Source organism: Orycteropus afer, unplaced genomic scaffold (genome assembly GCF_000298275.1).
Source record: "Orycteropus afer afer isolate SDZICR_OR568_19922 unplaced genomic scaffold, OryAfe1.0 scaffold00003, whole genome shotgun sequence".
Taxonomy (NCBI): domain Eukaryota; kingdom Metazoa; phylum Chordata; class Mammalia; order Tubulidentata; family Orycteropodidae; genus Orycteropus; species Orycteropus afer.
The window spans coordinates 14,213,142-14,227,657 of record NW_006921590.1 but is presented as its reverse complement, the minus strand read 5'-3'; the positions used below and the strand labels follow the sequence as shown (position 1 = coordinate 14,227,657).

Here is a 14,516-nt window from a genome sequence, read left to right as displayed (position 1 = left end):
GGAATAATTAGACCTGCAAAGCTCACCCACATTTCCTATTTCATGGTCACTCTTCACCTAACCTCAAGGGAAGCAATGGTGTATTCTTTGGAAAACTTTAAGACTAGGAGACCTCGAACACATACTTACTTGGCAAAGGGTATTTGACTTAACTGAGGTTTAGTAAAAATCAGTTAAATAACTTGTAGAATTTTTCAACCCACTTTTTCCTCTCAGCATGTAGAACTGTATCATCCAATATGGCAGCAAGTAGCCAGATGTATGGCTATTTAAGTTTAAATAAAATAAAATAATACAGTTCCTCAGTTTCACTACCCACTTTGCAAGTGCTTCATGACCATGTGGCTAGTAACAGTTACTGTACTGAAGAACATAGGTAAAGGGCACTTCCATCACTCTAACAATTCCACTGGATCGCACTGAAGAAATGAGCAGCTTGTGATGAGAAATTATTGGAAGATTAAATGATGCCTTTCAATAACACCTGAAAGCCCCAGAGTAAGATCCACAGACATTAAAATGTTCGTATAATGAAAACATAATTTGTATCCTAATCAGTGCTGAATTTGCAGATGAAATTCTTCTAAAAAGAAACATTTAGTAGCTAACTCTTACCACCTTTCATGCAGTTTCAAATTAACTTTCTCTTGTTTTATTTTTCAATTTGAATTTAACACAAAGGATTATGAGACATTTGGGAGAAGCTTCCAACATGAAAATTAGAGACCTTAGCAAAAATAAATACGCATCACAGAAATGCAGAAGAAGGAAAATTAATATCTATGATAATAGACACTATTCCTGCATGACAATAAAAAAAGGATGCTGTTAAAAAGGAATATTGAGAAGGTTTTTTTTTTTTTAAAAAAAAGCTCTGAGATATTAAAAATAGGAGAGCAAGCAAATGTATATAAAAAAAATAGAAAGTTTAAAGATAAAGTCAAAATATCCTCAAAATTAAAACCAAAATGTAAGTCAAAGGGATGAACAATAGAGAGAACAGGAAAGAAAAGCAAAGGATTAATTATAGAGAGGCAACACATGACTAACTGCAGTTAAACAGAGGAGGGAAGGGGGGCCTCAGAAATTTTGCCCATAAAGTTGTAGCAGGAACCAGGGAACACTTTTCTTATTTTGTCATTTTTTGTTATCTTTAAAAGAAGGCTTCTATCATTATTAAGGAGCTCTGGTGGTGTATTTGTTAATGCATTTGGCTACTAAGTAAAAGGTCAGTGCTTCAAACCCACTAGCCGCTCTGTGCAAGGAAGATGAAGCACTCTGCTTCTGTAAAGATTTACGGCCTTGGAAATCCAATGGGGGTTGCTATGTGTAGGAATATACCCGATCACAGTGAGTTTGTTTTTTGTTTCCTATCATTATTACATTTACCCTGAATGTACATCACACTGATGAAATAAAAATAGTAATTATTGGAAAATTCAATTTTATAATATGAAATTGAATCTACATACTCAATTGGACAGATCATCAAGTTATTCAGAAAGTGCATACTTGAGGTAAGTTCCTTAGGATGCATTAAAGGATTTTTTTTTTCCTTTAGGAAGTAGATAAGCCATAGGCCAAGACAAATCTGATTCCTTCCTGCTGACTCATTTGCATGAATGAAGTAAAACATTCGAAACCTCAAGAAAGATAAAAATTCAAGCTAATGAGGCCATTTGTGCAAATTCATTAGCATGAACACTTCCTATTGATTAGCACCAAGTGTTACAAGAAAACTCAAGAATAAAAAGCAACATACAAAGTGGGAAGCTGCTCTCCCAAGATGGAGAAAACCCCTGGGGATGAGGAACTGGGGAGTTAAGAAAAACATCTGGTCTCCTTTGCAAATGAAATTCTTCTAAAAAGAAACCCTCTCTAGCTAACTCTCAGTACATATGACACCAGATTAGAGCTTCATTTTTATAAAGCTGTTGCTACATGTAAACCAATTAAGGAAAGTAAATTTTAGTGCTAATTATTTATAAAACCTTACCATTATTTTATAAACACTCAATCACTTCTCTGTCTCTCAAGTGCCCAAAAATGTCTCGCTCCTTGTCAAGCTAAGGAACTGTGTTTCATTAATGGTCTCAAGGACATCTTTGACCTCTGAAATGAACTTAGAAGTTCCTTCCCCTAAGAAGCTTGGGAAGATCAACTCATATCAATTCCAATTTATGGGTACCCACAGGTCCTTCTAAGTCCCCATTTGTAGTACTTAATACACTGTTGTAATCATCACTTCATTTAGTCTCCATTCTCTGTATTCTGTGAGATAGTTAGTTACCAGGGTATCTTAATCATTGCTGTAACCAGAGCTACTGAGAGACTATCTAGCCTAGGAAATACATGAAATTGATTGAAAGAGCAAGTGAATAAGTGGCAACGTAGTTTTACAGACCAGGAAAGGCAGTAATAGAAAAGCAAATGACTTGTCCAGGATCAGTTAGTAGCAAAACCACAAGTACCATTTAGGTTTCCTGCTTGCATGCTTAATGCTTTTTACAAAGAATTAAAACAGAGCTCATTAGTCACATCAAGAGCCTCTAAATAGGATCATTAATACCTTATCCTCTATTAGTCTTACAAATGAACCAGACTTCCAGACCAAAAGACTTGTTTACTGTCCAGATAGACCCTGATTACCTCTCCTGTCCCTGTCTCTGATGCCTGTATTCATACCAAGACTTCCTTGCCTTTATCTTTAACTGCATCCAATTTACTACTAAGGTCCAGCTAAAATTCTATCAGTGGTCAATTACCAAAAGGAAAAATAAAAACACTGAACATTTTCTGTATACTAGGCAATATGGGGGACAGGAAGATGGACAGTAAATTGCCTTCCTTAAAGAAGAATACAACTTAGTCGTAGTAAAAATTTGATAATAACTAATAATGAGTCGGGGCCGACTCGACGGCAAACAACAACAACAACAACAATAATGTATAACTCTGGTGACAGTTTTTAAAGCACTTGGCTGATGACCCAAAGGCTGACAGTTCAAACCCATTTCCAGAGGAGAAAGGTGTGGCAGTCTGCTTCCATATAGATTGCAGCCTTAGAAACCCTATGGGCAATACTACTCTGTCCTACACAGTTGCTATGAGTCGGAATGGACTAAAAAGCAATGGGAATGACTTTGGTATTCGAGTTTTGGTGAGAGGGTAAGGAAATAGACACTTTTACACAAAGTAGGTTGATATGTAAATTGGTGCCACTGTTTCATTTTGTTTCAGGGGGGAGGATTTAGCAGTATCTCTCCATGTTAAAAGTGCCTATTTAGGCCCAGCAACTCTGCTTCTAGGAGTTTAACATACAGATATTGTCCTATGTATGCACAAATTCCTACAAACAGGAATGATGACTGTAGCAGTCTTTGTAGGAGACCCAAAGTGACAAATAAATATTTATCTATAGGTTACTGGCTACAAAAATTGTGTTACATCTCAACAATAATAACAAAACATTTATTAAACAGAATGTGGTAGCTCTCTATGGGCAAATACAGGAAAAACAAAACAAAACTCGATATTAAGTGAGAAAAGCAAAATACCCAACAGTATGTATACTATGATTTCATTTGTATAAAAATATATATTCCTTTATATACATTACAATTATGAAAGTATAGTAAAACAATGCAAATTGGGATCAAATGCCTCTAGGAAATAAGATTGGGGATGTGAGGTGGGCATTATCTTTTTATTTTTTATTCTTCAGTATTTGTATTTTTTTTAACCTCACACAACAATCATATGTGTAATTATCTAGTGAAATTAATTAAAAATTTTAAAAAGTCTATGTATATTTACTAAGTTGATGGGAAACTATGGTGAATATTAGGGAAAAGTTAAAGAGTGATATTTTATACTCTCTTTGAAGTAAGTAATGTTTCTAGACAGAAATATTAGAATTCTAAGCAGAAAGTGGCCCATGCTTCCCAGCTTCCCTTGGCAGGTAAGTATTGCCATATGATTAGTTCTAGCCAATGAAACAGAAGTGAATATATGCACTTCTGAAGTGAGGCAGTGGAAAGTTCCTGTATCATGGTACTCAGTCATCAAGAAGGATTTGTGTTGAGTCGATGGAATAAGATGGAAGAAATTTGGATTACTGAGTCACGTAAGGAGAACCATAATGTGTCACATGTACCTCAAAAGCCAAAAAATACACTTTCATTATGGAAAACACTGGGATTTGGGTGTGTTTGCCACTATAATCTAGCCTAGCATGAATAACCTCGGTGAAAAGAAATAGACAGCCTCAGTGAAAGAAGTAACACACACATTGTTGTTTTTCTTAGGTGGCATTGAGTCATCTCCTACTCATAGTGACCCTATGTACAGCAGAACAAAACACTGCCCAGTTTTTTGCCAGACCCAGGATCCTTGCAATACTTGAGCCCATTGTTGCAGCCACTGTGTCAATCCATCTAATTGACAACCTTCCCCTTTTTCATTGTCCCTCCACTTTGCCAAGCATGATATCCCTCTCCAGGGAACGGTCCAAAACAAAGTGAGACAAAGTCTGGCCATTCCTGCTTTCAAAGAGCATTCCGGCTGCACTTCTTCCAGGACAGATTTGTTCATTCTTCTGGTAATCCACGGCACTTTCCGCATTCTTCACCAACACCACAACTCAAATACATCGACTCTTTTTCAGTCTTCCTTATTCATTTCCCAGCTCTCACATGCATGTGAGGTGATTGAAAATACCATGACTTGTGCCAGGTGCACCTTAGTCCTCAAGGAGACATCTTTGCTCTTCAGCACTTGAAAGGTCTTTTGCAGTAGATTTGCCCAATGCAATGTCTTGACTGCTGCTTCCATTGATGTTGATTGTAGAACCAAGTAATATGAAGTCTTTGACAACTTCAATCTTTTCTCCATTTATCGTGATGTTGCTTATTGGTCCCATTGTGAAGATTTTTGTTTTCTTTATACTGAGGTGTAATCCATACTATAGACTGTAGTCTTCAATCTTCATCACTGAGTGCTTCAAGTCATCCTCACTTTCAGCAAGCAAAGTTGTGTCATCTGCATATCGCAGGTTGTTAATGAGTCTTCCTCCAATCCTGATGCCTGGGATTTGGGTGTGTTTGTTACTATAATCTAGCCTAGCATGAATAATATAGACAACCTCAGTGAAAGAAAAAAACATGGGGGTGAGGGAAACTCACTGCCATTGAGTTGATTCCAACTCATAATGACCCCCGTTGGGTTCCCGAGGCAGTAAATCTTTATGGAAGTAGATTGTCCAGTCTTCCTTCTGCAGAGTGGCTAGTGGGTTTGAACCACCAAACTAGTTAGCAGTCAAACACCTTAGGCACTATGCCACCAGAGCTCCTTAACAAAGGGAAATGTGTTTGAAAATGGAAGTCTAAATTATACTAAGGAGCTCTGGTGGCATAGTGGTTAAGCATTAAACTGCAAACCTAAAGAGCAGTGGTTCATATCTATCAGGCCCCTTCTCAGGATAAAGATGCAGCAGTCTGCTTCTGTAAAGATTTATAGCCTTGTAAACCCTAGGTGCAATTCTACTCTGTCCTGTAGGGTCACTGTGAGCCAGAATCAACTCAGTAGTAATGGTTTCATTTTTTAGTTTTGCTGAGGGGAGGTTGGTGGTGGGGGTGGTGGTGGTTTAAGTTATACTGGTGAGTGTCTAATGTGTCTGTAGAGGTACAAGTGGAAGAATGCTCAAAAAATGGTCTAAGGTTGAAAGGCAAAGTGGCTTGGCTATCACGGTGAAGAATTAAACTCATTTTATTTTGATTAAGATGAAAGATTTTTAGGTTTTTTTTGTTTGTTTTTGTTTTGGGTTTTGTTTTTTTACAATGGGAATTAATCCCAAATTGGGTGGCTTAAAACAACAAAAAGTTACTAACTCCCTCATGAGACCACAAGTTTGAAGTCAAATTACTGGCAGAGTTGGTTCCTTCTGAGGAAAGACTCTCTTCTGCCCGCTCCCCTAACTTGTGATGACTACGGGAAATCTTGGTATTTCTTGGCTTGTAGCCTTTTCATGCAATTTCTGCCTCTGTCTTCTTTTGACCATTTTTTCTCTGTGTATCTTTGCATCTTCACACAGCCTTCATGGAAGAATACCAGTGATTGGATTTTGGGCTCACCCTAAACCAACATGATGTTATCTTAACTACATATATCTCGCAAGCACCCTATTTTCAAATAAGGTGACATCTGAGATCTTCAGGTACACGTTACATTTGAGTGGATACTATTCCGTTCAATACAGCACAAGAATACAAAGACAAAAGGTGAATGAAGAGGAAATGATTGGTTAGTAATATGAAATCCAAGGAGGTAAAAGAAGGTGAGGCAGGACAAGAGTGATTCTGGTATTTAACTGATAAACTTAAGAAAGTAATTAGTAGAGGAAGATGAAAAGAAATTAGGATATAAGAGGAGGTTAAACAGTGAGTAGGTGGTGAGGAATTGGGTTCACTTAGTAGAAAACTCTCTGAAGAAATACAACAAGAAAAAGGAAAAAGAGAAACAGCAGCAATTTGAGGAAAAGGCAAAGATAAAGAAAGGTTAGTTTGCTGTTACTTATTCAGTTAGCTATTTTTTTAGATAGGAAAGATAATGAAATATTCGTGGCAAAGACGAGTCAGGTTGGCAGAAAAGAGGACAACAGAGAGTGGTAATTAATTGTGCACGACCAGGACTTGTTAGTAATAATCCCACTGCCAGCGAGTAAATTCTGACTAATAGCAATCCCTACTGGGTTTCCAAGGCTGTGAATCTTAAAGTTGATTGTCTCATCCTCCTCCTGCAGAGCAAAGTTTGAACTGCCATACTTCAGATTAGCATCCAATGCCTCACATGCTATGCTACCACAGCCTGTTATAGTAATGGGTACCATCAAATATACAGGTGGCAAAATTAGTCTTGAGCACGTCTCTGACACTGGAAGATTCTGAAGTGAAGAGTGGGAACTTAAATGGGGTCACACTCCAAAAACCAAAAACCAAACTCAGTGCCCTCAAGTTGGATCTGACTCATAGTGACCCATCCTTCAGTTTCTGAGGCAGTATCTCTACAGAAGTAGATTGCCCAGTCTTCTTTCTGCAGACCGGCTGGTGGGTTTGAACCACAAGCCTTCTAATTAGCAGTCAAATGCCTTAGGTGTTACACCACCAGCGCTCTCAGAGGAAGCAATAAAAGACAAAATTGCCTGATGTGAGTATGAAGGCTACAAGTAGAGTTTAGAAGTGAGCAGATCATTGGAGGACAAGGTGTGTGATTGGGTGCATTTAATTTCCAGGAATAGACAGGCATCCAGGATGAGAGAAACACAAGGATATGTGAGCTCCATTAAATGTCCAGATAAAATGACAAAATTCTTAGATTGGACATATCTTCAGTTTGGTGGTGTTAATTAGTTAGGCGTAGCAGCAAGAGGATAAATTGGAGAAAGCACGGAATTAGCGTCTTTCAGAGATCTTGGGTGGTGCAAATAGTTAACACGCCTGGCTGTTAACTAAAAGGTTAGAGGTTCGTGTCCACCCAGAAACACTTTACAAGAAAGGCCTGGTGATCTACTTCTGAAAAAGAATCCATGGTACAATCTATGGAGCATATTTCTACTCTGATACACATGAGGTTGCCACAAGTTAGAGTGGACTCAACAGCAAATGGTTCATGATCACACTGAGGTGAGAAGGGTCAGGCCAAGTATAGTCAGTTATGCCATGTTTATCATCAAATTTTCTAAATGTTTTTCAAGTGTGAGCTAGGGTTGTTGTTGTTGTTGTTACGTGCCGTCGAGTTGGCCCCGACTCATAGCGACCCCTCCTTGGGTTTCCGAGGCAGTATTACTACAGAAGTAGGATTGCCCAACCTTCCTTCCGAGGAGTGGCTGGTGGGTTTGAACCGCCAGCCTTCTGGTTAGCAGTCAAGTGCTTTAGCCACTATGCTACCAGAGCTCCTGTGAGGTAGGGTAGGAAATTAAATATCTGCCAAACACAGGTGACAGGCCAAGTGGACTGCGAGGGAACAGTGGACGTAAGCTTCTATCTGTTAATGAAGTTAATTAAGATTTTCCTGAGCACTCCAAATAAAAGGGACCTTGCCTTTTCTGAAGTTTTCAGCATTTCTGTCTGTTTCACTCCCATTTGTTTTTGTTGTTATGTGCCATCGAGTTGGACCTGACTCAAAGCAACCCCTCCTTGGGTTTCCGAGGCAGTATCACTACGTAAGTAGCATGTATAATCTCTCAGTGCCTCAAGTTTCTTCATCTGTAACATGGGGGTAATGATGGCAACCACTTCATAGGGTGATTGTAAAGGTTAACTGATATTATCAAATCATTTCATCATCCCTATTATCCAGAGATTTGCATATTATTAGTAATTTCAAGTTTTTAGCTGAAAAAATTGAGAGTTTAATCTTAGTCTTTAAAGATTTCTCTTGAGCTTACCATTAGCCAACATTATTCAACATTTGATGAATCAAATGCAAAATATACTAGATAAAGTAAAACCACATATTTAACCACTTAAAATGTGCAAATCGGACTGGTTATCCTCTTTTTTCCCACCTTCATCCACTCTCCCACTATTTCCCCCCTCCTTTGTTCCCTGGAGACTCACCCTCTGAACTGCATCACATGGATCCCTTACACATACATGACTTCTGATTGCCTCTGGCTTTTACAGGCACCAATAGCAGAACTGAGGGACAGAGGTGAGAAAGGCCAGGGTCCATCCTCCCCAGCTCCCTGTCAATGTTTACACCACTCTGGCAGTGGTTGCTTCTTTTTAAGACCATAGCTGTAGTCCAGTAGGCCCAATGTGACCCCCTCCTCAGGTCCCTCAGGCCTGGATGTGGTAAGGCTGCCACCTCTGAGTGCTTTGATATGACTTTCTTCCTTTAGCGCTGCCCATAACTCAAAGCATAGTTCAATTAATTATCTCAAGCATTTTTTGAGTAGTTTTTCCTATCTGTGTCCAGACTGATCCATACTCTGTATGAAATATCATACATTTTACATGAAGAATGAATTTTAGATGCCTAGAAGACCTTAAACTACATTTGAAATAGATAAAGAAATTGAAACTTGGAGAAGTAACCTGGCTCCACATTTGCAAGTCTAGTAAGAGCAGAGCAGAGGGGGCCAGATCTCCCAAATCTCAGAACAAGTAATTTCTGCTCCATCCTGAGATATCCCTCATAAGAGGACTTAAACTGGAAAACAAAAGGTTTTGATTATAGGATGCTTCTGCGAGACAATGCTGTGATTCTATTAAATAAATTCCACTGTCAGACCTTTCCAACCCATTGTCAGAACTGTCCTACCATCTCTCTCTGTGGAGATAATTAGGATTTAACCTCTGTGTCGAAAGCAAAAAGCTGTCAGCTTTCAGAAAGAGATATTACTTAAGGGTCAGAAGTATTTTCTTCTGATCAATTCTTATCTAAATGGATGAAGTTCTTAGACCTGCTTCTTATTTTCAGGTGAAGAGGCATCTTGTACTCTTTTTTGCTCTCTTTCTTGCATACTTACAGAAAATCATTTACTACTAGGCATAGTTGAAGAATGCAGTCTTCTAACTAAAATAATAAATTTTCAGTCCTTATTCATTAAGCAGAGAATTTATTTACACTCATCAAAATTGACTACTTAACCATTTTGTTCTCCCTAAAAACTATTCTTAAAATTGATGTTGTGCACAGAAATCGATAGCTTCTCACACCTGTGTATACATATATATATACACACAATAATATACACATATATAAGTACTTATGTGTGCATATATACATATGTACAGATGTACACTTAAACACCTACTATAAAAAATGATAAATGTTCAGTTGGGGAAAAAATAAAACTGGCTGCTAACCAAAAGATCAGCAGTTCAAATCTACCAGCCATCCCATGGGAGAAAGATGAAGTACTTTCCTCCTGTAAATATTTACAACCTTGGAAACCCTATGGGGGTATTTCTACTTTGTCATATAGGGTCACTATATGCCAGGATCAACTAAACGCAAGGGGATTTATTTTGGTTTGGTTTTACTTAGGGAAACTTTGACATTCAGGACGTCATGTCATCCTCCAACGTTTGTAGGTGGCATTGATTAGTATTGCTATTTGATAGATTAAAAAATTGAAGCATAATGAGATTACAATAGCCTAAGCTAGCATAGCTAGTAAGTGGAGAAATCCAAATTTGAACCTCAGCTCTCTTAAATAAAAAATATTCACTCTTTCTATTTCCTGGTGCTCTACAGTCAATACCATTTTCAGGTTGATACACAGATTTTAACAACTGTACTGATGAGACCAAATTATGTCTTTTGCCAATTTCTTTCCTGGCCCCACATCCTCTTTGGAAGTCTTCTTATCCTGTAGCCTTTGAAGGAACAGTACCTATCTGGTCAAATCCCCATGCCTTCTCTTGGGAATTTGGATTTGGGTATTGGAGATAAAGGTTTAAGGCTCTATTGGGTACTTGGAGGGAAACATCTTGTGCAAGGCATGGCAGGAGGCCATGTGCATGTAGGAGCAGGGCGCATGAGCATCTCCAGTGAGAAGCAGAGCTGAATGAGAGGCTGGGCAGCTCTGGAGAGAAGGAGTGAGTAACCCAGATCCTAGTCTCCTCTCTTTAAAAGGCCGGATTGTAGCTGCTGCTTTAGAATTCCACGAGGTACCCTCTTAATTATCTCTCCCTCTTAATTTACATAAGCAAACTTATTAGTATTATGTTACTTATAACTAAGTTACACAAAATGGAATAATTTTCCTGACAATGATTTTCATCTTTTAAGAACATCATTATGAATGTGAATTCTAAGTGTTGGTGGCCATTAAACAATAAGAATTAACGGAATGTCAGACTAAGAATTTACAATTTTCAGACTGTGGTTAAAAGTGTGGGCTTTGAATTCAAAATGCCCAAGTACAAAAATTCATATCAAGTGTAACATAAAACAAGTTATTTTTTTCCAGTCTGCTTTTGCCTCTTCAGAAAAAGAATATGGAAAATAAAATTAATTAAAATGCTATATGTAAAGCAGTCAGCACACTTGCTGAAACACAGAACTTAAAAAATGATACTTTGTTTTGTTGTTTTTACTTTGATCACCTCCACTGTGTCACTTCACATGTCTTACTTTCTAAAGTTTTATTTTCATTTCATGTAGAAGAATCAAAATTCCACCCATAAATCAAAGTAATTCCAAATCCAGTTGTGAAATAAAATCAAGGCCTGTCATAGTCATTTGCTTAAATTTCTAGTAAGTTTCATTCATTATCATAAGAATGGTTGAGAAGATGAGACTTCATTGAGACAGGGAGGAAAATTCTTTTTAAATATCCTGTCAATGATAAGCCAGACAACCTTGGAATATAATCAAGTAACTAATATGAAGATAATCATGCTGTCTATCATAAATGTAAATGAGTGCCAACTACTTTCACTAGGGGCTACCTTGAAGTAGTTTTTCCATCTGTGCTGAATGACATTCTGCTAAACAACTTTACTTGCCCCACTCCACATCCCAAAGCAGGTCTTTCCAAAGAAGGGTAGAGGCATGGCTTTGAACTAGTTCATTCTGGTTTAACAGGATCGTCAGGTGATTCTTACAGATCTCCAAGTGCTTCTTATATACACAAGAATCACCTGGTGATCTTGTTAAACATAGATTCTGGTTCAGGATATCTGGGTGGAATGAACTGATGCCAAGAGTGGCTTATAATAGGGGGAGAGTCCATATTCCAGAGCACAATGAAACCTACAGAGGGATTTCCAATCATATCAACCTCGTAACCATGCAGGTCTAGCCAATTGAACTACATAATTAGGGTCAGCTAGAGATAGAATTACCATTAATTGTTTTCAGATTTCAATCTCCGGGCCTTTCATTCCAGAATCACTAATTAAAATAAAGAAGAAAAAAGTGCTCAGAAGTGCAGGGTCAATTTATGCCTCATAATCATCTATTAGTAAGCCCAATGGCTCGTTCATGGAGAAGCTATTCAAATCATGTATTCTAGTAACACATACTTAAATTCCAGGTACTCGTGAAAAAGATTAATGAATTCTAGACACCACTGTTCTGTCTAGTGAACAAGCTGTCTTCCCACCCTTCTTTGGGAATAGCTCCACTCCACAGAAATAAGGTTGTGCTCATGAACTATGCTAAATTTCTTATGGTATCTTGCATCTTAGTGGTGACAGTCATTGGTCCAAGATGTCAGTGTAGAACTTTAGGCAAGCCTAAAGGGATTATTTTTATGAAAACGCTAAGAGAACTAAGAAGCTAAGAGGACTCTAGTCTTAGAATGGTTAGACTATAAATCAGACCTGCTTGTGGCTATTTCCATAGTCACACAGAGACAAATGAAACTCATCTTCAGACAGAAATAGAGATGAGATGCAAATGAGAAGGTAATAGAGACATGGTGGCTTTTTTTAAAATCCCTATTTAATCTATACTAGGTTAACTCCTACCATTCCCAATTTTACAGGCTAATAAACTCAAACTAATTCTAGTTGGATTTCTGTCCTTGCAATCAAAGCATCTTGAAAATAAGCCACTACACCAGAATTACTTTCTTTGAACGTTATTGAGATTTACTTCATTTCGAAGACCCAAGAGTTACAGTAGCAATTCAAACACTAGTCACTTTCACAAATATGTATATGTGTGTGTGTGTGTGTGTGTGTGTGTTGTACCGAGCCCTGGTGGTGTAGTAGATAAGGCACTTGACTGCTAAATGGAAGATCAGTGGTTCAAACCCACCAGCTGCTTCATGAAGGGAGACTAGGTAACCTACTTCTGCAAAGATTTACAGTCTTGGAAACCCAATGGGGGTTGCTATGAGCCGGAAATGACTCAATGGCAATGAGTTTGGTTTGCTTTCGGTTTATATATGTACACACATATGTGTAATGTATATGTTGTGTGTACATATATATGTACATGCATATGAACATACATGGGAATATATCTTCGTTAGTGTTCCACAGTTAGTTTCTAAGAGATTATATTGCCACAAAGGACAGCTGTTATGGGCATTATAGACAAGTAAATCTCTAAAAACACAAATGGTATATTCTAGATTAAGGAATGAAGCATCATGATGATGATAGCTAGCTCTTTAGAGTTGTTAAAGAACCCTAGCAGCACAAATATAAGTGCTTGGTTGCTCACAAAGAGTTTATTGATTCCAACCCGCCTGTAGGAGAAAGACCTGGCTGCTTCTGCAAAGATTATAGCCAAGAAAACCCTCTACTGTGTGGCTTAATGGTTCTAAATTCCTTGCCACGTGGTCTTTTCCATTAGCAACTCACAACATGGCAACTGGCTTTTTAAAGCCATTCGGAAAGAAAATCTCCTCACAAGGCTGGCGTTACAATCTATGTAATAAAATTGCATACATATCATCATGTACGAACTTAGTCATATTCTGTTGGTCAGAAGTAAATCACAGGTTTACTCATACTCAATGGAAGGGGATTACATAGGGGAACGGATACCAAGAGGTGGGGATAATAAGGGACTGTCTTAGAATCTATCTACCACAGAGATATTATTATTCCTATGTGAGAGAGAAAGATGCTGAAGAAGAGAGAAGTTAAGTAAATTGTTGAAGACCACACCGCTAAAGCACAGAACCAAGATTCAAATCCAGGCAGTCTGTTTCCACTATATCTTATGGGAAAAAAAGAATGCTACATGTGGTGTGTGGCAAATTCAATCTTAATCTCAGACCTGATATTTACTAGCTATGTGATGTAGGACAAAAGTCTTAACCTCTCTGATCTTCACTTTTTTTGCCCTCTCTAAACCAGAAATAATGAATAAGACTTATTTTATTTTTATAATGGCTAAATGACATAGTGTATTATGAAATAATTTGAAAGTGCTATGTATTTTATTAGAAATATTGCCCTGTCTTTATGATAAAGACTAAACATGCTGTATATTAATTTCACTAAATGTATTTTGTCCAAATGATTAGGTACCACATTTAATAAAAGTTGCTACAATCCCATACACTTAGATCATTAAGGGCCTTCACCATCTACAAGTTTTGCAACATTGACACCCACTTTAGTCTTGGCAAGCAAAGGAAGATGAAGTTTCCAAAAGGTGGCAAGATACACTGCTATCACCAGGACATGAAACCTGATCACTCTGACTAGAATGAGGGATTGCTTTGCACAAATTCACCCTGATACTTCTGCTTGTCATGTCCCACTATACTTCTACAACAGCTAGCCTTGGGATGTCTTCTTTTGTCACAATGGATGGAAAAGTGAAGCAAGTTCTTATCTATTTAGTATCTTCAATAGTTACTTGCTGTTCTAGGCAATTCACAAATGTTATTTTGTTTAACCTTCAGGAAGCTCTGTGAAGTAGCATTATTAACTCGGCATTCAGATAATTAAGAAATTAAGAATCAGGCGATCATAGAATTTATTCAAGGTAGAATTCAAACCCAAGACTACTTCAGGTTAGACAAATAGGGGAAATATATA

The 14,516-nt window shown here is 37.8% G+C and overlaps 1 protein-coding gene across 1 annotated transcript in view; it reads right to left on the bottom strand.

Moving 5' to 3' along the window:
* ZNF385D (zinc finger protein 385D) overlaps positions 1-14,516 on the bottom strand; it is a 407,755-nt gene that overhangs the window by 295,651 nt on the left and 97,588 nt on the right. The window contains exon 4 of the mRNA XM_042780314.1: positions 130-152. Within this exon, the coding sequence (XP_042636248.1) occupies positions 130-152 (23 nt within the window). The remainder of the gene's footprint in view (positions 1-129; positions 153-14,516) is intronic.